The 27,469-nt window shown below is 42.5% G+C and overlaps 5 protein-coding genes and 1 long non-coding RNA gene across 14 annotated transcripts; 4 read left to right on the top strand and 2 right to left on the bottom strand.

Annotated features, from left to right (window-relative positions):
- Nucleotides 1–3,272: 3,272 nt before the first annotated feature.
- Nucleotides 3,273–5,844, bottom strand: LOC103986900 (AAA-ATPase At4g25835-like). Its single transcript, XM_009405047.3, has one exon. It carries the CDS (start codon nucleotides 5,140–5,142, stop codon nucleotides 3,586–3,588), a length of 1,557 nt encoding a protein of 518 aa, XP_009403322.2. The 5' UTR covers nucleotides 5,143–5,844; the 3' UTR covers nucleotides 3,273–3,585.
- Nucleotides 5,845–7,333: 1,489 nt separating this feature from the next.
- On the top strand, nucleotides 7,334–7,678 carry LOC135640718 (uncharacterized). The gene has a single exon (XM_065155424.1). The coding sequence runs from the start codon at nucleotides 7,334–7,336 to the stop codon at nucleotides 7,676–7,678; it is 345 nt and encodes a 114-aa protein (XP_065011496.1).
- A 334-nt stretch (nucleotides 7,679–8,012) lies between these two features.
- LOC103988218 (auxin-responsive protein IAA33-like) lies at nucleotides 8,013–9,067 on the top strand. The gene is made up of 2 exons (XM_065155407.1): nucleotides 8,013–8,741; nucleotides 8,824–9,067. The coding sequence occupies exons 1-2, from the start codon at nucleotides 8,353–8,355 to the stop codon at nucleotides 8,894–8,896; spliced, it is 462 nt and encodes a 153-aa protein (XP_065011479.1). The 5' UTR covers nucleotides 8,013–8,352; the 3' UTR covers nucleotides 8,897–9,067.
- An 823-nt stretch (nucleotides 9,068–9,890) lies between these two features.
- LOC103986899 (uncharacterized) lies at nucleotides 9,891–13,597 on the top strand. The gene is made up of 3 exons (XR_001978424.2): nucleotides 9,891–10,000; nucleotides 11,985–12,119; nucleotides 12,247–13,597. It is a non-coding gene; the product is annotated as an uncharacterized LOC103986899 (long non-coding RNA).
- Nucleotides 13,598–15,143: 1,546 nt separating this feature from the next.
- On the top strand, nucleotides 15,144–18,609 carry LOC103986897 (probable receptor-like serine/threonine-protein kinase At5g57670). 5 transcript variants are annotated; one of them, XM_065156217.1, is made up of 8 exons: nucleotides 15,144–15,278; nucleotides 16,385–16,710; nucleotides 16,806–17,060; nucleotides 17,146–17,303; nucleotides 17,370–17,449; nucleotides 17,529–17,670; nucleotides 17,793–17,942; nucleotides 18,324–18,609. In XM_065156217.1, the coding sequence occupies exons 2-8, from the start codon at nucleotides 16,485–16,487 to the stop codon at nucleotides 18,513–18,515; spliced, it is 1,203 nt and encodes a 400-aa protein (XP_065012289.1). In that variant the 5' UTR covers nucleotides 15,144–15,278; nucleotides 16,385–16,484; the 3' UTR covers nucleotides 18,516–18,609. The 5 variants fall into 5 exon arrangements, with proteins under 5 accessions (XP_065012289.1, XP_065012288.1, XP_065012290.1 ...); XM_065156216.1 differs by lacking the exon at nucleotides 15,144–15,278 and having other exon boundaries at nucleotides 15,526–16,710; XM_065156218.1 differs by lacking the exon at nucleotides 15,144–15,278 and having other exon boundaries at nucleotides 15,541–16,710; nucleotides 17,529–17,664.
- A 966-nt stretch (nucleotides 18,610–19,575) lies between these two features.
- On the bottom strand, nucleotides 19,576–23,109 carry LOC103986898 (uncharacterized). Of its 5 annotated transcripts, XM_018828213.2 has the most exons (4): nucleotides 22,959–23,109; nucleotides 22,153–22,560; nucleotides 20,496–21,438; nucleotides 19,576–19,787 (listed from the first exon to the last, which is right to left on the bottom strand). In XM_018828213.2, the coding sequence occupies exons 3-4, from the start codon at nucleotides 21,425–21,427 to the stop codon at nucleotides 19,751–19,753; spliced, it is 969 nt and encodes a 322-aa protein (XP_018683758.2). In that variant the 5' UTR covers nucleotides 21,428–21,438; nucleotides 22,153–22,560; nucleotides 22,959–23,109; the 3' UTR covers nucleotides 19,576–19,750. The 5 variants fall into 5 exon arrangements, with proteins under 5 accessions (XP_018683758.2, XP_018683757.2, XP_009403321.2 ...); XM_018828212.2 differs by lacking the exon at nucleotides 22,153–22,560 and having other exon boundaries at nucleotides 22,902–23,109; XM_009405046.3 differs by lacking the exon at nucleotides 22,153–22,560 and having other exon boundaries at nucleotides 20,496–21,433; nucleotides 22,902–23,109.
- Between the last annotated feature and the right edge of the window lie 4,360 nt (nucleotides 23,110–27,469).

Here is a 27,469-nt window from a genome sequence, read left to right as displayed (position 1 = left end):
TTATGTGCAGTGATTGGCAATGGAAGAGCAATGGTTTTCATCCTTCCAATTTTGTTTTTTGTTTTTTTTGTGTATGTGAGTATAATTTGTTTTTCATAAGTTTTATTGATTCTTTTATGTAATTTAATACAAATTGGATATGAACTTTACAGTTTTCTGATTTATATGGCAAGTTCTTCACATGCAGCCCTTTTGTTGATGTTTATTGATTTCTTTCTGACATCCAACAGAGGAAGCATAAGAATTCTCCTTTTTCTTCAATCCAAAAAGGAAAAAGGAGAGAAGAACAATAAAAAAAGATAGTAGAGAGAGAGAGAGAGAGAGAGAGAGAGAGAGAGAGAGAGAGAGTGGAATTAGAAAAAAGAGAAAGGATGATAAAGAAAGAAAAATATTATGGTATGTTATTTTATAAATCAATTGTTCCATTGGTTAGATTAGTGATCGAAGCTTAGGCCGCGGTGGTGTATCTGATTTACTTTAAGTTCAGCATTGGAATCTTATCGTATGAACTTAAAAATGAATCTAATAAGATTGGATTATCTTTGTAGAAAAAACCATTGTGTTGGCTGTGTTCTTTGGCAGGATAACTTCAACCTTCCTACTCAGTCAATAGAACTGTCATAGAAATAAGTTGTTTGTCAAGTATTTAGAGGATAAAATATATAATTTGTACCTTCTTGTCGACTCAAACAACCTGAAATAGTCTGCGTGAAGTTTAGAATTGTAAGCAAGACTGTTTCCCTTTCAAGGATCATACTGGATTCTTCTCTGTTCTGAAAAGTCAGCTCCAGAACCTAAATGAAGTATCACAATTTATCAGCTCCATGAATCTTGTTAGTGCTGAAATGTGTGATGGTGGATGAGGTTTAAGGTTGAATGAATGAGTTAGGCATCACTGAACCTGTGAAAGGCAGCTTCTCCTCTGCAGCCAATGTGAGAGCATCATGGATGATGTGCATCTCACAACAAGCATTGGATCCCCTCTGGGGAAGCAGGCCCATCTCCATGTCCTCAACAGTGTATCAGAAGAGAATCCTATTGGAATGATGAGATGAGTTCATGGGGGAAAAGAAAAGGAGGCCATGGCCAAGGATTGGGTTCATGATGAGCACTCCACTCCATTGGAACTGCTGTCTTCCAACAGGCTTTAACAGTTAGTTCCACTCCATTGAAACTGTCGGAGCTTGTCCTTTTATAAAGGTTAGGAGGTGGTGATTTTGATTGTGTCGCTCAGATGAGCCTCATACAACTGTTCTTGAGGATGATAATGCTTGGGCTGCTGAAAAAGTACTCCCACCTCCCAAGCATATTCTGCAGCTGTGAGGAGGAACAAGTTTAGTCTGATCACCTATTCCACATCACACATCTGTACCATTCATATCAAAAGAAGCATATGCCAAATTAGATTTTGGAAGCTTGTCTTCTGATGAGTTAGGAAGAGGTGCTTTGATTGTGTCATTCAGAAGAGCATCATGAGAGAACTGTTCTCGAGGAAAATGATGCTTTCACTGCAAAAAGACTGTCACCTTCCAATCATATTCTTTAGCTTCTCCAAAGGAGTTCATAGCATACCAAACTTTCCTTGCAAGTTAGGGTGTTTTGTTTGTGTTGTTCGGGAGAGTAATGCTGAAAACTACTGCCACCTTCGGAGCATTTCTTAGGCTGTGAGGAGTGAGGATTACTCCCATCATCTCTAAGGCACAAAAGGCCAGAAAAAGGCCTCACCTCAGCAGTGATTCTGCCTGCTCATCTCTCAGCTGTCCATTATCAACTTTGCTAGTTGCTTCATTTCACATCAAAGGCTTGATAAAATCTCAAAAAAAGTATCTATGATATTTATATTTCGAGAGGTATACATTATTCTGGAGCACCAATTGCACAGGACTATTTGCATCTCCATGTATGAGACTTCCCTTCTCCTTCTCTTCTCAGCTGATGATCCTTGTTCTTGGAACCACCATTTCATGACTTTCCATCTGCTGAAAACGACTTGCAGAACTATTAATTCTACAATATTGTATTGGAGTTGCTTACTTCAAAGTGTTTATGAGATTCTTCTCTTTGCTAGTTCAAGTGGTCAGTCCAAATAATAAATCACTAGAGCAAAAGTGTGTAAGCATCATCCTATTTGGTGACCTTCAGAACTTGTCATTGCAAGCTTAATTAATGGTCACCTTCAGCTCATGTCCAGACAAAAATGAGTTCCTTTTCAGTGATAGTAAGATAACAAATATCTGATTGACACCATAAGAAATTTGGTCCTTCTTTACCGATGGATATCTTTAGAAAGTGAAGGCATCAAAGCCTGACTTGAAATTTGATCCTTGCAGGCCAAGACATCTATCAAGTCCCTTCTTTTTAGTATATTTTCTCATCTCTGTCTTTAATTTATTTTTATTTGTATTATATTATATTTCATTTTTTTCTCATCTTTTGCAGTATCTACCTCATATGAACAATAGTTTTATGACAATGGGCATTGCACATAGGGTATGTCCTAGTGTACTAATTTACAAACAAACAAATAAATAGAATTGAATACTCTTGATCTAACTTCTAGATTCTGTCATAAAACTATTATTAGGTTGAGCCTTACATGCAGCAGAGTAGAATATGACACCTTAATTTAGTTTCATATTAGTAGTGAAAAAAATATTTGAGTTAGATTACAAAGTTAATGAAATAGTTATCACATCTGATCTTTTTATTTTTTTCTGCTTTTGTTATGCAAGGGTTATTCTACTTTCAGACTTTCTAAAATTAAAAGAAGGATTATAATGACAAGGATAGCTTGGTTGATTTGATATTATAGATCATTACTGAATGTTATCAAAGGTTATGCATAATCAATGGTATGAATTATTCTCTTATGAAGATACTGACATTGCAGTTTTAATTGGATCTGTGAATTTGACTGGGATCATTTAATGCATACTTACATAAACAGATGGCTGAGATTATTATTTTTCTTTCCTTTTTTCTTAGATTGCTAATTAATGCCCTGCATTCACTCATCTCCATCATTAACATCCAAGTTTACATCAATTTTTGCTTCTTGTTCTGTAATGGCATAAATTCCAACGATTAGTGGACTTTATCCTGCTGAATCCAATCACACATTTTAAATTTGATATCATCTGATAGAGAACTGATGAGCAGAGTAGCAGTTATCCAATGTACTTGCTGCAATCTTTAACAGGAATCCAAGAGCAGCATGCACTGAGATAGCTACAAAAACTATGGATATAACAAGTACTAACAATTCCAAGATCTCTAATATAGTAACATTATCTTGTTACTGGATTCATGCCATCGGCAATCTAACAAGGATAGAACAGATGACAAGATAAATCAAATGTAATGGGCAACAACACCTGTGTACCTACCAAATCTTTATTCCTAAGGAGAAAGAGGATACAAGAAGAAGCTAACAAGCACAGAGAAGGTGGTCTTCAAAAGCACTCTCAAATGCTCTCACCAAAACAAAAGGATCTGAAGACTGATGCTCCAACTCTAATCCACCTCCCCTTCGATGAGAAAGAAAGCAAGCACAAGCAGTAGCATTCGGCAAATGTTCTCTGGTAGTTAATCCTCCTCCCTCTTCTCCTCCTTGCCATTGCACCCATCCATCTCTTCGCCACTCTCCTTGGGGCTCTCCAATGCCCTCTTCTCCTGCTCTTCCTCTTCCTCCATCTCATCATCTAAGCTTTTCTTCCTCGCGGTGGCCGACGACCCCCCTCGCTCCTTCTTCCTCTTCTCCGCCCGGGCCTTGAGCGCTTCCAGTAGCTCCGCCATTGCCTCGCGCTTCTCCCGCCTCCTGTTCTTTATCAGAATCTCACTGACATCTGCCGGAGTTATCTCGGCGTCGTCGATCACCTCCTCCAATTCCCGCAGCAGCCCGCAGTTCTCCTGTGTGTCGCCACCCGGTTCGCCATCTTCCAATCCCAGGTAGTTCTTCATGAGAATCTTTAATGCGGGGAAGGAGCAGTAGCTCATGAGTATGTGCATGTCCATCCTCCCGGACCGCAGGAGCGCCGAGTCGAGCTCCTCGACGTGGTTGGTGGTGAACACGAAGATCCGCTCGCTGCCGCAGCACGACCACAGCCCGTCCGTGAAATTTAGCAGGCCCGACAGAGTCATCGTCTTGGCGGCGGCATGGACGTCCTCCGCACCGCAGCCGCCGGTGGGCCTGAGGTCATACGGGGATGCCAGCTTCTTCGAGCTCCGGTTCGTCAGATTGATGGAGCAGTCGATGTCCTCGATGACGATGATCGACTTCGGAGTGGTCTTCATCAGGAGCTTCCGGAGCTCGGAGTTGGTGTGCACCTCGGTGAGCTCGAGGTCGTAGACGTCGTAGCCGAGGTAATTCGCCATGGCGGCGATCATGCTCGACTTGCCGGTGCCGGGAGGGCCGTAAAGCAAGTATCCGCGCTTCCAGGCCCGGCCTGTCTTCTCGTAGAACGCCTTCCCTTCCGCAAAGTCCTTGAGGTCGGCCATGATGAGCTCCTTCCTCGAGGAGTCCATGGCGAGGGTGTCGAAGGTGCTCGGGTGCTTGAAGGGGACGGATTCCCACGGGACGACGCGGGACTCGATGGAGCCGCCGCGCGAATTGGTGTACAGTAGCCTGTCCTGGTTCCGGCGGCGGAGATCGGTGGCGGTCTCCATAATGTGGTCGAGGTAGGCCGGGAGGATGAGGGGCTTGTCCTTCTTCTTGATCCGGAGGGTAAAGCTGCGCTTCTCCCCCGGGAGCGGCCGCCACGAGAAGGTCTGCGACTGGCGCTGCGTGACGACGTGCTCCCAGGTGGCGGTGGCGCCGCAGAAGGTGTCGACGAGGCAGTCGTTGCTGGTGAGGCCGAAGGTGAAGGCGGAGGAGTTGAGGCCCCGCGAGAGGCTGAGTCGGGAGGCGGCGACGGAGGCGAAGCGGCTGAGGTACAGCTGCACCGCGTGATAAAGCTCGTTGGTGTTCACGCCGTCGATCTCCGTGATGTCGAAGTAGCAGTAGGTGGAGAAGCAGAGGAAGACACGGTGAAAGAGCTTCAAGACCGCGAACCGCAGCTCGGGTGGAAACACGGCGTGGAGGATGCTCTGGAAGAAGGCGAAGACCCCCATGAGGAAGGCCATGGACGTCCAGAACTCCTTCATCTCCGCCTTCGCTTCTCTCTTCCTCACCGAAAAAAGCCGCCTTTTTCTTCTACTTGGAACAGGGGAGGTGGAACAAAGTTTGGATTTTTGGATCGATCCTCGAAAGAAGCTAGCAGACAAACTATAAAGACTTCACGGTGCAACAAAGAAGTGGTCTTTCTCGGTCGGCAGAAGTCCCGACTTCCACTCTTCCTCCATATCTCTCCTCACCGGCAATCCATGACTCTGTTATAACCTCTCCAGAGAAAACAGAGTTCCAAGGGTGGGGGAAAAGATGGGGTGGCCTTCTTCCCTTGGAGAGGGAATTATATAGGGGGCTTGGTTCAGTCTTGTTCCTTCTTTATGATGATTTCAAAGATCTGGGGAAGAGGACAATGGATGGGTTGGAGATTTAGTAGGCCCTGCAACGAGGATGTGAGCAGTCGAATAAATGAGAAGAAAAGTTGGGCTTCAGGCTGTAGAACCTCATAGGGATGTATGCATGTGGGCTTGCAGAGAGAAGGCAGATAAAATTAATTGACACCTGCACCACCACAAGACAGGGAAGAATATAGAGGATGCAGAGCAGGCCTGTGATTGCAAACCAATCTTGTGCTTTGAGTGAGTCCCGCGGAGGATTAGTCATGTAGGGTAAGAAGGCATCCATCAAGTTTTTTTCTATTATTCTGCAAATTTTGTTGGATTGCTGCAGATTTCTCAGTCTAAATCCGCCCACCTGTCACGAAAATACGCAGGTTTGATGTACAATCTTAGCTCTGCAATTAGACTTTCAAATCAATCAAAGGCTGATATCAGCATCACCTCTCTCTCTCTCTCTGTTCATTCAGTGCTTGTTTCTTCCTCCACCATCATCGGTTCCCTTCTCGGGAGAGTTCGCTCTCTGCCTCTGCTCATCGTTGTCCCCATGAAACCAACACAGGATGCGAGTGCAAGCAAACAAGGCAAGTAAGCTTCTGCCTACAAGAAACCCATCCTTCCTGTCTCCCTTCAGACGCACACAGACTGAGAGGGAAAGAGATAGAGAGCTTCAAACAAGGATGAAGGAGAGGCTTACTGTGTATGCATCATTGAACGAACGAACAAACAAACAGAGAGTTGTTAAAGCTGAAAGCCTCGACACACGGATCGACATGGCTGGATTTGAACTGAGAAGCTGCACTGACACAGTTCCCAACTCCCAAGGAGTTATCAGGAGCAGGATCAAGAAGGAGAGGCCCCAATGGCCTTGGCCAGCGTGATGATTGACACGACCCCTACCCTCCCATCTTTTCATATGAGAACCCCAAATGGCCGATAGGTTGCACTAAACAAATCCCCCCGTCACTGTGCCTGCTTCCGGTTCACGTTGCAGTCTCTCACGCTTTCCATGCACGTTCTTCCATGCTCGTCGCACAATCTTAATCTACAGCAAAGAATCGAATCTGCTGAGCAAGAGCGAAAAGTTTCTGGGAGCTGAAGGCAGTAAAATCCAAGAGACTGGAGCGGTACAAGGAGTCACATGTGGGACCATGGTTTCTGAGATCGAAGGCATATATTCCCCCCTTCCTCATGAGGATTCTACAATACGATCTGTGATTCTTCTCCGTCCTGTGATCCTTCGCTGCTGCATAATGCCAAAGACCACCTGCAACTAGCCTCCAAAAGAGCAGGTACGTGCTCTTCACCTGCTCAAAAGGACCACTTCTACTGGTGTTGAATCAATCTCATTTAGGGTTCATGCGTCACACAGATGTCAATGCCAAAGAGAAGATAGCAGCTCAATCTAAGGGCCAAACCTGTTGCCTATAGTAACAGTTCGATTCCATATGGATTTATATTATTATGATACACCATATCTACTTGGATTCTGAGCTTTCATCTTTCAATAAATATATGAAAGATATAGTAAAATGCAGGCATTATGAGAAACGGTATATCCCATTCAAAATTCCTATTGTGGTGATCATGCTAAGTTCACGATTCCTTGCATGCATGTTTTGTTGTCATCATGCTCAGTTCCAGGAGGGCATGAATGCTTCAAACGCATTGAGAAGGGAACGGGTGGACCTCCTTAAGCTTAGTATCTCACCACCGCAGCGAGACCTCAATCCACCGATGAACTACGGGATCTCCTAATCGGACGGCCGTATCGGTTCCTCCTCGCGGATCGGCGTTCCATCCGACAGCCTCCAGTGCGCTTACTCCTTCATAAATGGACGCCAGATCCCGACCTCACATCAAGGGGCGCTTCCAGAGAGAGAGAGAGAGAGAGAGATGCGATCATGTCGGGGCGAAGCGCCACCGCAAGGTCCTCCGCGACAACATCCACGGCATCACCAAGCCCGCCATCCGCCGTGGCGGCGTCAAGCGCATCTCGGGGCTCATCTACGAGGAGACCCGCGGCGTGCTCAAGATCTTCCTCGAGAACGTTATCCGCGACGGCGTCACCTACACCGAGCACGCTCGCCGCAAGACCGTCACCACCATGGACGTCGTCTACGCCCTCAAGCGCCAGGTTCTTGTTTTGTTCTTGTCATGCCTAGGATTTGGTGTGTAGTATACTTTCTTCTAAGCAGATTCTTAAGGCATTAGTATGGTTTAATGTTGATGACAGTATTGGTTTGCAACTGGAAACGAGGGAATGTGTGCTTATCGGAAGCTTACCACAATATATACGGACCAAATTGGATATATACGACACAATCAACCTATCTAAAAGCCCACAGAGGACGAGCCATTAATGAGTCCAAGTGGCCCAGAGAGGGGCTTCATGTATGGTTACTTACACTATTGTCAAGAAAATAAAAGGAGAAATAATGAAAAGACATGTAAACATGAAAATGAGGCTCAATAGATACCCACCATAAGCGAAGTCTCGACCGGTGGCCATCGCGGCCCATCTTTTCTTCTACCCAACAAAGCCACACCACCACCGCCACTTCACCACGAGCCATCAGCACCTCAGCAAGCAGCATCAACAATGACGGCGGCGACGACAACGACATGGCCTTCCTTCCTTTCCCACTCGCAAGCAACAACGACAATGTGATTTGCTCTCTCCCCCACTATAAAACCACATGCGGTCTATCCCCTACCTCGATCTTTCTCGCGGCATCTCTCACCGTCCTTTGGACACTGATGGTTGAAGCGCTCGCACATGACTTCTCTGTCCTCGCCTCCATATTCTCTCTCTAATCTACACATTGGAGCAGGGTGGGCGGCGCAGTGAAGATGGTGAACGGGTTTGAGTTGCACCATGAAGCACCGAAGCGGCGGTGCGGTACCGGTGCAGCCGCACAGCCATCTCGGGCTCCGACCGGCAAGAACAACTTGACTCTCACTTCTCTGGACGACGATGTGGCATCGGCGGTCGTTCCCCCGGTCACCGTCTTCCTGGAGGGCCGATCGATCTGCCACCTTATCCGCCTCGACAAGCACACCAGCTACGCGAGCTTAGCTAAGGCGTTGCGCCGCATGTTCGTCGACGTGGATGAGGGCGATGGCCGGCGTGAGGAGGATGGAGATGAGGTGCTCCACCTCTCCGACGCAGTGCCTGGCCACATCGTGGCGTACGAGGACATGGAGGATGACCTACTCCTCGTGGGTGATCTGAACTGGAAGTGAGTCAGCCAAGCTCTTGAACACAACCTCTGTAGAAATCGCTACGATCATTAATCATTTCGCTTCTTCTGATCCTCTCAGAGACTTCGTTCGCGTGGCCAAGAGAATCCGGATAATCCCAGCGAAGCCTAGCCGTCGGAAACATGCACTCTGAAGATATGCATGCACTATTATCACAAATCAAGTAGGAGTATTATTTGATTTCCGTGGAGGTTCCTCTACTTGGGATCCAATGTACTCGTCTAAGTTTGGAGAGGCATGAAATGATGGACGTCTCACTGTTTCTCGAGGACTCCATGCGTGGGAGCATGGCTTTTCTGGTTTCTGTCTTCTTCCTCACGCAATTGAAATCCTTCTGCATGCTCGAACAACAGGCTTTCAAGTCACGGTACTTGTGCTGCTGCTCTCGATTGCTTTGCAGACAAGCGACTCGTGATGAATGTGAGCGTTGCATGTGATCCAGTGCATGGCAGTTCTGCCGTGTCTTTCATGTCAAGGTACTAAACGCCACATTTAGTAGGGTTGACTAAATGTGCAGCAGATATTGCATTCTGCAGTGGCTTTTGCCACCATCAGCAGAGATGATGATGATGCCTCTCTTTTCGTTTCACGTCACCGAAGGCTTGGTTGTGCTGAAGCTTATATATCAGCTTACAGGGTCTGCAAGAACGAAGACTAACCTTTGTCAGAATCTGATTCATCAGACAGTATCTACTACTCAAATGATGAATAACAATGATTCTGGCCTCAGTTGTTGAATACTCAAGACATGATCATGAGAAAATTACATGGTGTTTCTTTGAACAAACGAAATTATTGATTCCTGTAGTAAACTAAGCAGTTATGGGGCCCAAATTATATATATATATATATATTGATGGATAAATGTGTTATTTTTTACCCTTTTAAAGGATAGATATGTAAAACCATAGCACTTATTCTTAGTACAATTGGGTTTTTTAATTAATTTCATATATAATTAAAAAAATGTCAATCATATCATGCATATATTCTCATAATTTGATTAAATTGGAATCCTATAGGGAACATATAAATTAATTTCCCAAACTATATTGTAAATAAAATTCAAATATATGCCGGCCCATTAAATAATTAATCCCGGTTCGGTCCAACTTGAAAGAAGACGACCGCAACGGGTTTGATCCTTGGAGCTCTTGAACCCTAAACTCTCTCTCTCTCTCTGTGTGTTCCGCGTTCGGTTCGGCCGCCCCAACCTTTGGCTGCTCCATAAATGGTGGTGGGTTCCTCCCTCTTTCATATTCGTGTTTTTTGGGAATTGGGGAATGGATCGAACGATTTTGTTACTAATCGAAGCGCCTATGGTAGAAAGTTTTTCGGGTTAATCTCTGATTTCTTGTTATCTTGTTCTTTCCCTCGTGAAAAACAGCAGAACTTGCTACCAGATTGTTCGTGATTCTCTTGATGACATATGGTTGTAGATCTATAAATTGGGTAGTTGCTGGAAAGCTAGTGTGCCTCAAATCGAACGCTTAAGGGTCGCATCATTTGATGTGACTGGGAGCTTTAGAGTTGAGTCGGTCTGGTTGTTCTTTCAAACTCCCCGCCTTTTGCTTCGGTTTGATTGCTAGCTGATCAAGCACCATTGAACAATTTAGCATATTTTGATATTAGCTACCAAGTTATGTTGAACATGTTAGGGAATTGGTTCCAAATTTCTTGTTGGAGTAGTTAACAGAAAGCCATTAATGTGTCCAAAACTCATTTAACTAATTAAGAGTATCCAAAATTTTATCGCATTTGTAACTTCTTTCATCATGAAACAAAAAAATTCAAAGAAGAGTAAAGCATATTCTAGTATACATGTTCTAAATATGTGGTAATTGCCAAAAAAGATACTGTCAGTCTTTATTGGCTAAGCAAATTTCTTCTTTCCTTTCTAATTATTTCACATGAACTTGTAATAGAAAAAAGAGATTCAAGTTTCAGGATACAGTGAATGCTGTTTAGCCTTTAAATTGATACTGTAATTGACTTGTGGATTATGCTAAAGCTATCAGAAACAGCTAGAAGTGTTGGAAGTTATGTATATCAGTTACTCTGCTTCTGTTTTTGTTTCTGTCTTGTCAACGATGCTCGAGTCTGCAATTGTGGAGGTTAGTGAAAGGGAAGATAATTGATAGAACTTACAGAAAATTAATCTAATGGTAACTTGGCTATTCAGAATGGTTGGCTTAAGTTCAAAGGCTATGAAAAGGTAAGAGCTTGGATCATCTTCTTTTGATCTATGGTGATGCTAATCTCTCAAGATGCATTGACATAGACTGGTGCACATTGATGTTGTCATCTTGGACATCAAAAAGTACACATTCTAGGAGTCTCAACAAGGCCAGTTAGGTTCAGTTTTGTTCTCAAAAGTAGTAGGATGAAGTGATTAATTAGACACTATTCAAATGTTTTATGTAATTGCTTTGCTGCATTTTCTTGCTGAACCTGATCGAGAGATCTGTACCATATGTCTTCAACCAATTAACTGAGTTAGAGGGAAATATACTAAAGAATTGTAAGTTAGATTGGTTATTCCTTAAATCATAGACTTTGTCTGGAAAAAGTGCGGCTGTTCAGGTACTTATCCTGCAACACCAGTTGCTATTTCAGAAGCACTAGTTTCTTTGTAACATTGTAATTTGTTATTTTCTCTAGCATCAATGAAATGTAAGTCTGCCTTAGCTCGATAGATTCAAAATGTTGTGTTTTTTTTCATCACTAAAAAGGACACTGTTCCAGAGGCAGCCTCCTAGTATAGTTAGTACAACCAAAACTAGTCCATTTAGCCACCCATCAGGCGACCTGGTTAACTTCCCTGTACCACATAATTCATACTGTATAGAACAAGATGCTTTAAGAAGAAAGTATCACTAAAGATAGCCTCTGGCCAAAAGATTAACCTGAGCGTGACAAAAAATGTTACAAAAAAGGCCTTCTGTGAGCACAGCTACTCCCAAGTTTGTTAACCTGCTTCATGAAATTCTCAATCCATCACATTTTCATGTTTTCATTTCAGACTGTGTTGACTGACATGAGACTTCCCCGAACAATATGACTGGGAAGCCTGTGATCATAATGTGGAACTGGGGAATTAAATACAAATATATTTTGGCAGATATGAATGTTCATAATCTTCCTTGAGATATCATTGTGCTGATTATAGTAGATTTAGAATTGGATGGTTTACCTTCATTTTTTTTACTCTTTTGATTTAGGTGGCTGACACTGAAGAATACATTGATGGACTATTCACTGGAAACATGGGGGAACCCTCTCCTCCAGTAACTTGGACAAATATACATGCAGTTAATTGTTTATACTCATCTAAAGCTCGTGCTCGAATCAAAGAGGTATTCAATTGCTAAGTATCATCATCTTGATATAGAACCATCTCCCTTTGATTTTTCGATGAGTTAGTTCAAAATCATCTTGATATAGTTGCCATGAACATCATTAGAATCAAAATTTTGACTGCAGGAACCATATCATCATCCAGCAAGAAGAAAGAGGCAAGTAATTGAAATTGAACGTCATTGATATCCAAACCCAATGCGGAGACCTTTCAAGCACCCATTACATTTGTGCCTAAAGAGAACCCTTTTTGAATCAATTCAGAGTACCCAAGGCAATGGTCTTCATTACAAGCCCAATTATCACACTTGCTAGTGTTCTAGCAGCTTACGAAGGATGTTTCAGTGCGTCCTCTGATTCCGCAGGCGAAGCTGTGGATGCATCTGCATCCTTTTCATCATTTGCACTTCCCGTCGGACCCTGTGCTGCAGCACGAGCCTTTGGAGCTGCTACATGTGGTGCTGTCACTGGCTTCTGAACAGGCGACTCCTTTGGCGTGGCAGCAGCTGGTGTAGCTGATACCGGTGTTAAACTCTTGATGCTGGGTGGTACGATGACAGTGCTAATCTGAAGCACCGAGATGTCATAAGCCGTGCTGGACCACCTTGAGCACATTGGAGTTGAGGGGTGCCCTGGCGGTGGCTGAGCCGAACACCATCTGCTTGCTGGGCAGCTTGGTATAGTCCAAGAACCCCATCTGGTTGGTGGCTAGGCCAGAGGCCTGGAAGAGTGTGGGTAGGAGGACAGTGTTGTTGGGAAGCTGGTCGAGTTTGTAGGGATCATAGTAGTCAAGGATTACAAGGACGGAGATGACCTTCTTAAGGATGTCGGCCGATAGAGAGGAGAGAGGAGAGATGGTGGAATTGTCAACGGCAAGGACGGTGATGGTCTTTGGCGATTGATCTCATCGGCCACCTTCGTCTGAGTGAGATACTTGGTGAAGGTGGAGAATTCATCGGATGGTTTGGGAATCTCAACAATGTCTAAGGTGATGACCGAGGAGACAAGGAAGAGAAGAGGGAGGAAGATGAGAAAGAAATGGGCTTTGGGGTCCATTTTGGATATGGGTTTGGCTTGGTCAGCGCCCCACAATGGGAGAGGAAGGGATGACCACGCAAGAAGGGAGTAAGAATATATATAGGAAAAGGAAGCTGAGGGGGGTTTGCTAAACTTGAAGATGTTCTTCCTCCAAAATTATAGAGGAAGAGGGTTTTGTGGATGCTTTTGGACCATCAAATGGAATGGGATGGTTGAGTAGGATAGATGAGTGGAAATCTTCTTTAACAAGTTTGACTTGGTCCTTCCCTCCATGTACATATATATATATTTAGGTTTGGTGAAACTGGCTTTACTGTTATTAGATCCAAGGCCGTATCTGAGTTTGAGATGACCTCTTGTAGGGGTGATTTCATGCTGCACATGGATTACTTGTATTTTTTTAAAGTACTTATAATGTGTTATTGTGCAATTTTATTTAGACTATATAGTAAATATGTGATAGTTGAAGAAAATGTACTTAATGCTCATTTGAAACATTCTTTTCATCATATTTTGTCATGCAACTTATCAACTATTTCAACAAATATGTAGCTCATGTAATTTGAAGGACATCTGACAATCTTGCAAAACATGAATGCTTAAATGATACACTCTGAAGACCCTTTTTTCTTTTAAAGAAAATTCCCTCATAATATATAGTCTAAAATATCCTAAGTAGTCTAATACTTCATCCTAATTGTAATTAACCAACTATTAAAACCCATCAAAATTAAACTAGGCTTAAGTACACACCAAAGGATTCTGATTCCTTAAGTTTCGGCCTCTGGGCTCATGATAGAAATGCCATGTTGATGACTTCTTACTCATATGGTAAATTAGCCTTGGAATTTGAGAAGGAAATTGATGAATTTAATGCAACTTTCTCGTTTCCATCAACCAATAATACTTTTTCATCTTCACGTAATCATGGCTGTGTGTTTGTCTCGAGAGTGCTTCCATCATCATCAGAGTCAGATCTTCATCCCAAAGAAAATGGTAAAAAGGCTTTTTCAATGAGTGTTGTTATAATTATAATAATTATCTTAAAATATAAGATTTTGGAGAGAATCTACTGTGTGTCAATTTGAGGTTGTGGAGTAGACGACCGGATCTTGGCCACGCTGCTTTTGATCTAAACAGTGACAGCTGACGGGATCGATTGGAGTTATCCATCTTTTGATTGCATTGCATGAAGAAGAAAGGGTTGTCCATGGAAGTAACGATATGAAATGGTTGGTCTATGGTCACGCTGTACTCGATAGGTTGGCTCAACGTAACTTCATTATAGGGACTTCGATTTGATGTGGGATAAATTCTATCTCACATCGGTCCTTTAATCGTCATGTTATTTAGTGGTCGAGGCTCTTAGCAATATAGAGACATTGGTCATAGTTCAACTGTCACGATCTCGTTGATTTGATGTATAATAAATTCAATCTAATATGATTATGATTTTGTACGTAATAAACTTAGGTTCCCATACATCTTACGATAGTTATGAATTCACATATCGTGTCAAATCTTCTCGACTATCTATGTGATATCCATTATCTCGTATGTCATTGTTAACTAATTATAAATAATCTATATGAATGAGCGAAAGCATCACGCTTTAAGAAAGCATCAGGATTTGGTTAAATTTTTTTTACTGTTTGATGGTTAAATAAAAACAATAGGGTAGTGTTTATCACATGATCTCCATAATTATTATGGTTTATCATCATTATTTTTTGATGACCAATGATTAAACTCAATTAATATATAATATATATAGAAGCAAAATACATCCATTTTCTTGTCTAAATGATATGGTAGAAACATTCAACTTAGAGTGGCTATTCAGACATCACAGAACTATTTTACTTGCCTAAAAAAAGCTTTAAAATTTATTAGATTTACCCAATCCAAGACCTTATCCATTGAACCAATGCAAGAAAGGCATCTTAAATTGGAACTTTATCTTGTTATTTGGCTAGAGGACAAAGCCTCAATATTTTACTAGATTGATCCAATAATTTATAACCACTCCCAAGAACAAGAAGTCTTGATCTATACACAACATAACACATGAAGTGGCTGCCACACATCTCAATACAAGTTTCCTTAAATCCAAATCAAAGGTAGCATTCTTAAAATTAAATTTTTTTTCCCTGTCTATATCTCATTTAAGATGATATGGGCATTCATCTCTTTCATATGTCATTTTTGACTAGCAATTATAACATTATGTATGATCTTATTATGCTACGGAAGATGATTGTAGATTGATTTTTAGGTGTTGTTATTGTTAATTATGCTAACTCAACTCCTGTCTTGGTTGAGAAAAGGATTAGGGTTATCTCTTCTTGTGTTCATTTCTTTGAGCTCATGTTGTCAAGATTTCTCTATGTTATCATCAACATACTTTACATACCTCTGTTCTTGTTTGTTCTATACAAAGCTCTCTTTTTTCCCCCCCTTTCTCTTAGGATAAAATCCATAGCTCAATCTCTCACAGAGCTAACTTTAAGTAGCAGCAAATTCTTGTGCTCCAAACACCACCAGTTCACATGGAAGACGGTGGCAAAGAAATTGGCCTAATTCCCACTGTTGATTGCAGCTCTGTTCTATCTGCATCTCCTCTCTCTCTCTCTCTCTCTCTCTCTCTCTCTCTTATTTGTTGTTTGTGGACAGAATCTATTAGCTCAATTGCTCAATCTATTGCATGTAAGTAAGAACAAATGCCACCTTCCACACAACCAAAGCATATATGTTACAAGGAAGACAACGGCAGAGACAGTGATCTTCTTCCCACCTACATAGCTCCATCTTCCATCCTCTCTCTCTCTCTCTTTCTCTCTCTCTCTCTAAGTAAGAACAAATGCTTGAGTTCCAAATGCCACCTTCCACACTACCAAAGGATATATGTTACAAGGAAGACAACGGCAGAGACAGTGATCTTCTTCCCACCTACATAGCTCCATCTTCCATCATCTCTCTCTCTCTCTCTCGCTCGCTCTCTCTCTCTCTCTCTCTCTCTCTCTCTCTTTCTCTCGCGCTATTGTCTTTTTTAATACCAAATGCACAACCATGACAATAAATGCCTCCATGCATCCCTTGCAACCAAAGCATCCTCTCCCCTGCCTTTGCTCTTAGCTTTTCATGGTGCACTGTTTCAAATGCCATTAATGCCTCCTCTTCTCCCTCCATCCTCCTCCCCTCACTGCCCATTTCATCCCCCCTGCAGCCCTTCTCCGCTTCTCCTTTTCCTTGGGAGCCCGACTGCCCTACGCCTGTAGCGTGGAGCGCAACGACTGCACTCCGCTTCTCCTTTACAGAGACGAAGAATGCGGGAGCTGTGTAAGAAGAGCAAAAGCCTCAGGCGCCTCCTCTCTGTCACCGTTGGAAGGAGGAGGAGCAGAGATGAAGAGGACACGCACGAGAACGCCTCCCCGGTGCGTGAGAGCAAACAGGTGGAGCTTATGCTCGATGTTAGCTCGCCGCCCCTGAAACCAACTTGGAGATGCTTCTCCTACAATGAGATCCACAAGGCGACCAATGGTTTTCACCAAGGTTTGTCTTTTTTAGGGTTTATGCGCTGCCGCAACGAGAACTGCATGTCAAAATCTGATCTTGTGCTTGCTATGGCCATTTCTGGATTTGGGTAGATAACTTGGTGGGCAGAGGTGGGCACGCGGAGGTGTACAGGGGCGTGATGGAGGACGGGCGTGCGATTGCCGTGAAGAGGATGATGATAGCCGCCACGGACGAGCAGAGGGAGAAGGACTTCTTGACGGAGCTCGGCACCGTCGGCCATGTGCGGCACCCTAATGTGTCTGCTCTTCTCGGCTGCTGCATCGACCGCGACCTCCACTTGATCTTCGAGTTCTCCTCCCGTGGCTCCGTCTCGTCCAATCTCCACGGTAAGCCCAATGACTCGATCAAAGATCCCAAGAAAAGGCGTGGGAGTCGACTCACAACTGTCGTCTTTGCCCGTGTCGCCTGCAGATGAGAACTCGCCACCAATGGCTTGGAAACTGCGGTACGACATCGCGGTGGGCACTGCGCGCGGACTCCATTACCTGCACAAGGGGTGCCAGAGAAGGATCATCCACAGAGACATCAAGGCCTCCAACATACTCCTCACGACCAGCTTTGAGCCTCAGGTATATGATGAAATAACCTTCTTGCTTCTCCACTGACCAATCCCTGAAAGCACGCAATGCCTTCAGATTTCAGATTTCGGCCTTGCAAAATGGCTTCCGTCGGAGTGGACTCACCGTGCGGTTGCGCCGATCGAAGGGACATTTGGGTATACGTCTCTGAGCTCCTGAATCGAAGTATTGGCATTAAGCTCTGAATTGACAGGGGAGCTGACGGTGTCGACGCAGGTGCTTGGCGCCGGAATACTTCATGCATGGCATCGTGGACGAGAAGACGGACGTCTTCGCCTTCGGCGTCTTCCTGCTGGAGATCATATCCGGTAGAAAGCCAGTGGATGGCTCCCACAGGAGCTTGCTTAGCTGGGTAGATGTCAGCTGCAGCACTTCGTTTGACTCATGCGGACATTCTCATGCTTCACTCTCTCTTGCTTCAATCCACCACAAAGATCAACAACTCGGCAATCTTTTGACTGGCTAATTACATCTTTGCAGGCAAGACCTTTTCTCGACGATGGCAACATGCGAGTGCTGGTCGATCCAAGATTATGTGAAGACTATGACATGGAGCAGCTGAGAAGGCTCACCTTCTCAGCCTCTCTGTGTGTCAGAGCAGCAGCAACATTGCGCCCCTCCATGACCGAGGTAACCTCACAAAGATCATTTGGAGATTTGTTGTTTTCATCTGCATAATCCTCTTTGATTGAATAGCCCCTACAGATTTCTTGATTCTGTCATGAACAATAATCACCAGCTTATGACTTGAACATGTTGGTCATAAATTATAATCTGCAAAAGGCAAGTGGTAACATCTTGGTGAGGTTGACATTCATGCTCGCATTGTAGTTCATCTAGATTCGAGTAGAGTGAATCATGAGGAGTGCAGAGATTAAAGTGTGCCCAGTGGCATGAATTCTGGATTGCCATTACAAGGATTGTTCTAATCGCCTTGGATGCTGCTGAATTCTGCATCATAAGCATTGTTATAGGTCTTTGATAAGATCACAACAAAACCATGATCGGCAGTATGATTGTCTGCAGGTCGTGGAATTATTGGAGGGTGGTGAGATTTCGCAAGATCGATGGACGACACCAGAGGAGGAGGCAGAGGAGGTGGAAGAAGAGTTTTGGGGCTTTGATGATCTCATCAACGACGACGACGGTACTACTCCCTCATCTTTAGGATCTCCAATGAGGAGTAACGTACAGAACAAGTAGCATTTGGACATGCGATGTTCATATATCTTAAGTTGGTATGTTTAAGGCATTGTAAGCCAAACTACAGCAATAGAATTTTAGATTGTTGGAGCCATGTGGAGATGGGTTTGTCTTCTATCATCTCACCATTCTAGAAAGGAAACACAAGTGAAATGAAAGCTTGATTAGCTGAGGTTAGAGTAGAAATCAGCTGCTGTGATGGGTTGGTGGGAAAGAATGGTAGTATCAGAAGACCTCATGTTTAGCTCTATTGTACAACAAGAGTAGAAGGCCATGCAACAAGCAACATCAACCAGAAAGCAGCTCATAACTATTGAATCCATCTCCTTTTTGGACAATCCTGTGAGTTCCAACAGCAGCACAAGGTTGCTGAAGGATAAAAAGAAATCAATCTCTACATGAAGTGCCTTGCTGATCTATTCAACACCTGCTCCTTGCCAAGCTCAGGAAAGAAAGAGCATGGCTTAAGTGCCTTGGCACAGATGTTACACACAAGAAGGGTGCTCATGGCCACCTCAGAAAAGAGACAATGTCCCCATGTTGCATCAGCCTCTATCTAATTCATGTGGCTAAAACAGGATTGGATCCTAAACTTTAATATCAATAGTCAAGGTTTCACATCTTCAGTAAATATCATGCAAGTTGTAGAATGATGACTTCAATTAATATTCAATTGTCATACATATCACAATGAGGATGCCATATTCATGACTACTGAAGAGTTATGAGAGTCCTCTCCCATTATACATGCATCACACTAGGACCTCCCAACCTTCTAATTATAATATGAAGCAGTCCCATCAGAATGGAACCATATACCAATTTGAGAGAAGCTTAATCTTTCCTGGATATGACTCATATGTGAAATGTACTACTAACAGATCCGAAAAACTTGTGTTCTAAATCTAATCAGCATCAACCTTGTCCCTCCATCTAAAATAGCATATTAGATTGATGCCCCCACAAACCCACAAATATCATGTGCTTGCAGATCTCAGCCAATCTGGTAATTTTCATCTAAAATGAGGTCATAAGTAGGCCTACAATACCAAGAAACAAATCGCATCAATGCACCCACAAATATTTGATTAAGGATTGCCAGATGTGTTATGCTAACAATATATTCACAGATAAACATCAACAAGCAAATCCTATATCAACCAGAAAGAATCTGAATCTAAAACGAAGAAAGTTTGTCCTAACGGGACTGACTAGCAGCTGGAGATTCCTGGTGGTCACCGATCATAGAAACGGAAACTGCGCCTCCCATATCTGTCCATATTGAGAAAAGATTGAATGTCAGAAAAGCAATCAAGGGGAAGAAACTCAGATAAGAAATAAGTCCAGTCTCACAGATTTCATCTTAACACTGGTTCTGAAATCAGATTGAATTCACAACCCCATATTTCAAAGTACACACATTTTCACAGAAGAAAATGCGTATCACAATGGTAAAGAAGTGTGTTTGTGTGTATATTCCTTTGATTGCTTGAAAGCCAATGGTCCAAATCTACCTTCTCACAAGAAAATATCCTAGTGTTGTATAGACATAGGGGAAATTTACTTTAATAATAATTACCAAGAGGACAAGTAAACTTATTCCATGCACAGGGAAATCACAAATACCATTATTGTTCAATTTAAAAATAAAAACAAAGGCAAGATGTTCATTATTCTATTACGAACCAAAAAAGAGAAGAATATTTGCTTTTACCCCTCAATAAACAACACAAGAATGAAGGAAATACTAATTCTATCATTTTGTTAGAAAAAGGACTATTATTGTACTGGTTACATTGTTTGACCATATAAAAGGAAACCCCTTGCTGAATCCTCTAAATTAAGGTTGTTTGGCACCATTATTATGGGATAAGTCCTTATTCCCTAACTTATTGCCCAAACAAATGACCACATAGTATGATAACTCTATTGGCATTATGTTATAAGAAACAACAAGAATAATACTAATAATAATCCCACCTGTAGTGGCTGGGAATGACCAGTGATGTTGCAGCACCAACACCAGCATCAGCACCAATTTGTGCAAGTTCATCATCAGCTTCAGCAAATCTGTACTCTCTTATCTCTACAGATCTTGAAGAACCTTCACCTACATAGAAACCATCAGAATTTGATCGATGACTGCTTCGGGAACGCCTTCTGGACCCTCGCTGATTTCTCGAACCCCTAAAGTTTGAGAACAATTTACAAGATATACAAGAGGTCCACCATTTTCCCCTGTTCCTATGAAGATGTTCATACTCATCATTAAATTCTGAATCATCATATTCAATGACATAGTCTCCCATTACCACTGCATGAGGTGCTTCTGCATGTATAGTGCTCAAGACATCTATGATCTCTGATGACTGCTGGAAGTTTTCCCAGTTTAGTTTATGTGCAGGATCAATTTTGGAAGGGTAGGAATAGGGGTGCTTTAATTGAGCATGTTTCTGGAGCTCAGAAAAGTTGCCAACATATGTACAGTGTCTCTCTTCACAACATCGCTTCATCATGTTCAAGTTGGCACGGGCTTCATCAATAATGAGCCACCCAGTTACGTTTCCCCTACACAGCGGGCAGGTCGGTTGGCTGGTCGGGCTCGAAGATGTTTCTTGAATGCATACCATATAAACACCATTTGCAGCAGCTGTGACTTCTACAACAGCAGGCACTCCATATGCACTTACGAAACGCTCCAAACAATTTGCGTGGTTTTTACCAGTATCACACATGAATGGCCTACAACCTTTATCATACGAAGAGCAAAAAAGTAGTACCCCATTGTGAGGAAAATCCAAACAGATGGAGCAAGTCACATCTTCCCAATTGAAATCCAGTTTTATGTTCTCCAGGTCCAAAGCGTAAGTGTTGGGCTTCAATGCTTTCTTGTTGAATGCGCATAAGGCCATCTCAATCTTTTCTACATAAATACCACCACTATTTATTAAATAGAGCCAAAATTCACTTTAAAGGATCTAATTCATCAAACAAGGAAAACAAGAAAATCATGAGACGCTGGTTTTTTTTTTTAAGAATTTGGCTGCTCAAAAGCTTTCATCGAAAGAAAAAGAAAACAGAAAGCAACAAAATCATCACAAAGGTGAAACTATATATGTTGCAGTATTGTCCGATAAAACTGCTACATGGACACTGCTATAAACTACCTTAGAAAGCACCATTATTAGCTACCATTGAGCTATTTCTAACTCAAAAGGGTAATTCTGCTGTTTATTAGCATCCCATGTTACATGTTTCACCCTCAAGCACAAGATGCCGAGGTATTCTACTCCATTTGCTGCGCCTCTCCCAAATTACCTATAATACATGCTCTTTTGTCTGGTGTGACTTGAATACTCAGTTAACAAACTTCAATTATGAACTAAGGCGAGACTTCAACCATAAACTAAATGGTCCATACAAAAGCATTTTTCAAATACTACTAACTAGTTATGATGTCTATTATATGCTTATAAGAAAATCCATTATGCAATCAGCTAAATATGCAAACCATGTAAAACTAAACTTCAATGGAGACGCTTGTTGACCTCACTCTATCGTATATTGAACGAACTATATAATCAATTCAAAGTATCAACAATATAGAAATAATTAACAAGCTAGCATTGAAAATTACTTTAGTAGAAATTTTCATTTAGATCTATCTGTTCCTCTGCCTCCAATTCTCTCACTCTTCAGCAATCCATATCTATTATACATATCATTTCTATAGTTGCAAGAGATAACACAGGTGTACATAGAAGCATCTATAACCACTTTAGCCTGGAAAATATGGTTTTGCTAGCTTGGTAGAACTCCTGATGACCGAAGACAACAAGTAAAAGTGGCTTGCTACACTGTCTCCTTTTGCAGACAATTTAGAACTCAGCCCACTTCTCACAATTCTATGCGTTGTAAATACTCTTTAACACAGTTGCATCGGTGCACTACAAACATATTTACATCTGATTCATGCTTTGCCAGTAAACCTGATAAACCACTTGCTCACCACCCATTACCTAAGTGTTCATTCATAAGGCAGTACCTGGAATCCAAATGTGAAAACTATAAGAAACATACATTCCACTTTTTAACAAGTCTCAGTTCTGCGTTGTTCATCTGAAGCGATTCAGTTAAAATCCGAATCACAAAACAAGACAAAAAATCCAAAATAATTTCAACGAACGGTAACCTCGTCACACATACTACATACGCCACAAACAGGAACCGTCGGCACGGGGAGAACAGAGGCAATTCATCAAACCACTGTACCACATCAAAATCGATTTTTGACTGCCGAATCGCCGATAACATAAACAATACTCGGGAGAAACAAAAATCGCCAACAAAATTCAGGAAAAAAGTGAACGACAACCGAAGAAAGACCTTGGCAGAGTAGAATCCCGGCAGAGGCACAACGATCGTAAGGAGGCGACAACCAACCTTGTCAAAGATTCCCCGGAGGGAGAGGAAGCGCTAAGAGTGCGTGGAAGAGACGAAGAACCCTAACCCCGGATCTCTACTTGGCGTGAGGAAATAGGAAAGAAGGGTGAGAGAAAAGGAGACGGCATGAGGTGGAGAACTCCGAGACGGATTCGCGGAAGCGAATAAAAACTCCATTTTTATCTCTATTTTGCCACGTTAAAGCAAGACGAGATGGGGTCCACTCGAAGGGCGGAGAAAAATGTATTTATTATCTTTGTTTTTTAGTATTTAGAGGGAAAAATTAGAGCTGACTTTTACCCAAACACAAGTGAGTGGGCTGACTTTGTAGGTGATTATCACGTGACTTGCACGTGAGATTTAATGGTTGATGGACTACTATTAGCCGTCCATTTGTCTTTATTTTCTTTCTATCTATTAGAGAGGGAAAAATTAGAGCTGACTTTTACCCAAACAGAAGTCATGCGGCTGACTTTGTGGTATTTATCACGTGACTTAGATTTAATGGTGATGGAAAATATTATTAGCCGTCCATTCGTCTTTATTTTCTTTCTATCGTATTAGAAGAGAGACAGTCGTCAAATGGTCACGTGAGAGGACAATTTCGATCGATTTGATAGGCAGTGAAACATTTCCGGCCGTCGATGCAAAAGTTATTTTTTCTTTTTGTAGTATTTGATCTTTTTACCCCCAAAAAAATCATGGTTGATTTTGTCGTTTTTTAATATTAGAGAAAATTTAGATGGAATTTTTACCCCATCAATCAATTCATTCGATGGGTAATGGAATATTTTTGGGCCTCGATTTATCTTCATTTATAGCATTAGAGAAAGATTAGAACGATCTTTTACCCCAAACAATAGCGTGGTTGACTTTGCATTAGTGATGGATGGATCATTGCCGGAACATGCGTTGGTGGATTGCATGTAGTTTATACACGTCAAGGATGTGTATGTATTGTCTCTCTTCGACGTCGATTGTTGCTCGACTCGTACTCAAAATATAAATTGATGATTGATTAGGACAAATATGCACAAACAAATGACAAGTTGGACTATTTATACGTCATTCAATCATGACGGGGCCGGCAAAGTTGTATTAATAGCACGACAATGATGGAATAAGTCGTGTCTAAGAATCATGTAATAAGCTCCACACGAAAAGAAAATAGTAGCTATGTTGATGATGGTGATCGTGATAGTGCTAGATGAAATTGTGGACGAAAAATGAACAATTGATACGATGAAGGAAAGGTTGGCTAAAAAATTGGGGTTTTAAGATTTCATCGGACTATATTAGCGATCAATCATCATTCGATATATAAGTATCACGTGAAAGCTATTGTAGAATAAAAATATCTAAGTCACCCTCCATCTGATTACCCACGTGGATAAAAGTTTAAGACAAATAATTCGGGGTTATCTCCCCAATGTCACTCACATGGATAAAACATCAAGAGGAAAATATTGGGGCAATTACAGATTGTCCCCTCCCTAGGGTCAAGTATAAAATCTAATATTCGACACGGTGCCAAGGGCTCTCTTTTTAAGAAAAACCCACACTCACTGAAAGACCTCGGTCACTAACTTAAGCGTCCAAAGAATCATGTCAAAAAAATTTTTCGACCTCGATCTTAGTGCGAGTGGCACCTTCGAAGCTCAATGCTTCCACCTCGAATGCTCATATACTCTCGGGTTTGGAGTATATTGGGTTGACTCAAACGTCAACAATGATTTTTTCTAATATTTTTAGCACTATAACGAGGGCTTAATGTCGTATGAGTGTTCATCTATCAACTCTTTTAATGAATACTCTAGCGAGGAGGCCATAGCATCTTTACTAGGGGGGCAACTACTATCTTTCTCACACGTGGATACATTCATTTTGTATGCAAATGCTGATGTAGTATTGACATTTTTTCAATGATAAGCCTCTCGCCCCTAAGAACGACCTCGAGCCACCTACTTGTCTCTGTCGTGGTGTTTCTGAATCTCACCCAATAAGTGCATATGCTAATGAGCATGATATAAACTATCGCCCCGCTCTTGTCTCAGCTAGCCTAACAAGTGATGCCGCCAGCTCAACTGCAATCAATACCTCAACCGCCATTAGCACCAGCACCCATCAAGATCCCCTAATTCAACGTGGTGCCAACATCTTATGATCTCCCAAGGCCCATAGAATTATTGGTCGAGGGAGTGCCTGCTCCCTAATTGTTAAATTCAGCACACCATCCACACTACTACCCTTCTATACTTGAATCTGAGACCTAGTCAGTGGATTCGATGGATGACTCCTTGAAGATCCAACTACGGCAAATGGACCAACGTTTAGAAGAGATGTGATGAGAGTTCCAATAATCCAGAGGGGATAGTCTGATTGATCCCACTTTGGTCGATCCATATTCACTCAGAATATCCAGGAGGAGCCATTCTCGTTGAACTTCCACCTCCCATCATTAGAGGCCTTTGACGACAGCACCAACTCGATAAAGTCACGAAGGGTAGGAACTTCCCCTTGCACAAGTTTAATATCGACTGCAACATGCTTCTCTTTTTCCGTAAGGAAGACTTGGAACTTCGCCATCTGAGAGGCATAAGCATTATATTGGTGGGAGGCTCCCTCTCTTGGGATAGCACCTTGGGTGTGTCATCCCTTTAAGGGTGTGGGGCCTTTCTCGTGATGACCTTTAAGGGCGTAGCACCTTGTGATGCTCAGACCAAGGCAGGTCTAATGCCTCAACCAATTTTCCTACGAGTCTAATGCTCAGACCAAGATAGGGAGAAGTGGTTACAATTAAGACAAGTGTCCCTTTGGGGTAATTCCCAAAAGATATCGATGTAAGAAAATCTGAAATCTACCATGACGGAGGGTAGACTTGAAGCCCACTATAGCAAGAAGAGGATCCGAAATATATCACGATGGAGGAAGAACTTAAAACCCGCCATGACAGGAGGACACAAAATTCGCCACGACGAAGGGAGGACTTAAAATCCATCATAGCAGAGGGAGGACTTGAGTGCCACTATGATGAAAGGAGGACTTGAAATTTGCTATAGCGGAGGAAGGACTAGAAGCCCATCATGACAAACGAATTATTCAAAATCTATCATGGTGGAGGCATAGGACAAAGCATGCTCAAGGCACGTAAGTCGAGAAAACCCAACCTAGGCCAAAAGACATCCACTACAATAGAAGTACAAGGTTAAATGTGCTTGAGGCGTATGAGTCGAGAAAACCCAACCCATGCCAAGAGAAATCTAGTACACCAAAGGCGTAAGGCAAAATGTGCCCGAGGTGTGTGAGTCAAAAAAACTCGACCTATGCCAAAAGGAATCCACTATGATGAAAACATATGACTAAATATGCCCGAGACGTGTCAGTCGGGAAAACTTGACCCGTGCCAAGAGAAATCTGCTACAACGGAAGCACAAGACAAAACATGCCTAAGGTGCTATGACGAAAGCACAAGGCTAAATGTGCCCGAGGCATATGTTAGGAAAACCCAGCCCATGCCAAGAGAAATCTATTACAACATAGGTGCATGAAAAAATACGCCCAAGACATGTGAGTCGGAAAAACTTGACCCACACTAAGCAAAATCCGCTATGATAGAGGTATATGATAAAATATGCTCAAGACATGTGAGTCGGGAAAACCCGACCAACGCCAAGAGAAATTCGCCATAGTAGAAGCACAAAACTAATTATGCCCGAGGATTATGAGGTGGAAAAACCTGACCTGTGCCAACATAAATTTGCTACGATAGAGATGCAAGGTGAAATGTGCTTGAAGCATGTGGGTAAAAAAACCCGACCTACACCAAGAGAAATCTGTCATGATAGAGACGTAAGGCAAAATGTGTTTGACGCATGTGAGTCGGGAAAACCATTTTTGAGCCAAGAGAAATCTACCACGACGGCGCAAGGCAAAATGCGCCCGTGGCATGAGATAGGAAAACCCAATCCTCACTCGACCAATGTGTCCTTTTGATACCACAAAAGGATAGGTTGGCAATGGGCTTATCAGATGAATTAAATGTTGTACTCTGGGCCCCTCTAATAAGAGTTCTGAAGCATGCTTTGAGGGAGAGGAGATAAATGATAGGAAATATATTACCGACCAATCATCATCTGACATATAAACGCTATGTGAAAGCTATCGTTGAAGGAAAAGATCCATGTTACTATCCACCCGACTGCCCACGTGGACAAAAGTCCAAAACAGGTTTTCAACGTTGTCTCCCTCCTGACACCCACGTGGATAAAATATCAAGAGGGGGACATTGAGTTGGTTATCGATTATCTCCTCCCCAGGGTTAGGTATAAAAGCTATTCTTCGTTGCTACGTTGGGAGGCTCTCTTTTCAAGAACCCATACCCATTAAGAAACCTCGATCACTAACTTAAGCATTGAAGGGATCAAGTCGAAAAATTCATCCTGACCTTGATCTTACTATAGGTGACACCTCTATAACTCAACACTTTCATCTTGAAGCCACCTAGCACGCTC

Source organism: Musa acuminata, chromosome BXJ3-6 (assembly GCF_036884655.1).
Source record: "Musa acuminata AAA Group cultivar baxijiao chromosome BXJ3-6, Cavendish_Baxijiao_AAA, whole genome shotgun sequence".
In the NCBI taxonomy this organism is placed as follows: domain Eukaryota; kingdom Viridiplantae; phylum Streptophyta; class Magnoliopsida; order Zingiberales; family Musaceae; genus Musa; species Musa acuminata.
The sequence above is the reverse complement of the archived record's forward strand: the minus strand, read 5'-3'. Positions and strand labels throughout refer to the sequence as shown.

Coding starts and splice junctions, on each gene's coding strand:
- LOC103988218 (XM_065155407.1), top strand. CDS start 8,353: ATGGTGAACGGGTTTGAGTTGCACCATGAAGCACCGAAGCGGCGGTGC. Junction 8,742..8,823: donor GTGGGTGATCTGAACTGGAA/GTGAGTCAGCCA, acceptor TGATCCTCTCAG/AGACTTCGTTCGCGTGGCCA.
- LOC103986898 (XM_018828212.2), bottom strand. CDS start 21,427: ATGGCCTTATGCGCATTCAACAAGAAAGCATTGAAGCCCAACACTTAC. Junction 19,788..20,495: donor GTCATTCCCAGCCACTACAG/GTGGGATTATTA, acceptor CAATATGGACAG/ATATGGGAGGCGCAGTTTCC.
- LOC103986897 (XM_065156217.1), top strand. CDS start 16,485: ATGCGGGAGCTGTGTAAGAAGAGCAAAAGCCTCAGGCGCCTCCTCTCT. Junction 17,450..17,528: donor CCGATCGAAGGGACATTTGG/GTATACGTCTCT, acceptor GTGTCGACGCAG/GTGCTTGGCGCCGGAATACT. Junction 17,943..18,323: donor TGCGCCCCTCCATGACCGAG/GTAACCTCACAA, acceptor CATGATCGGCAG/TATGATTGTCTGCAGGTCGT.
- LOC135640718 (XM_065155424.1), top strand. CDS start 7,334: ATGGACGCCAGATCCCGACCTCACATCAAGGGGCGCTTCCAGAGAGAG.
- LOC103986900 (XM_009405047.3), bottom strand. CDS start 5,142: ATGAAGGAGTTCTGGACGTCCATGGCCTTCCTCATGGGGGTCTTCGCC.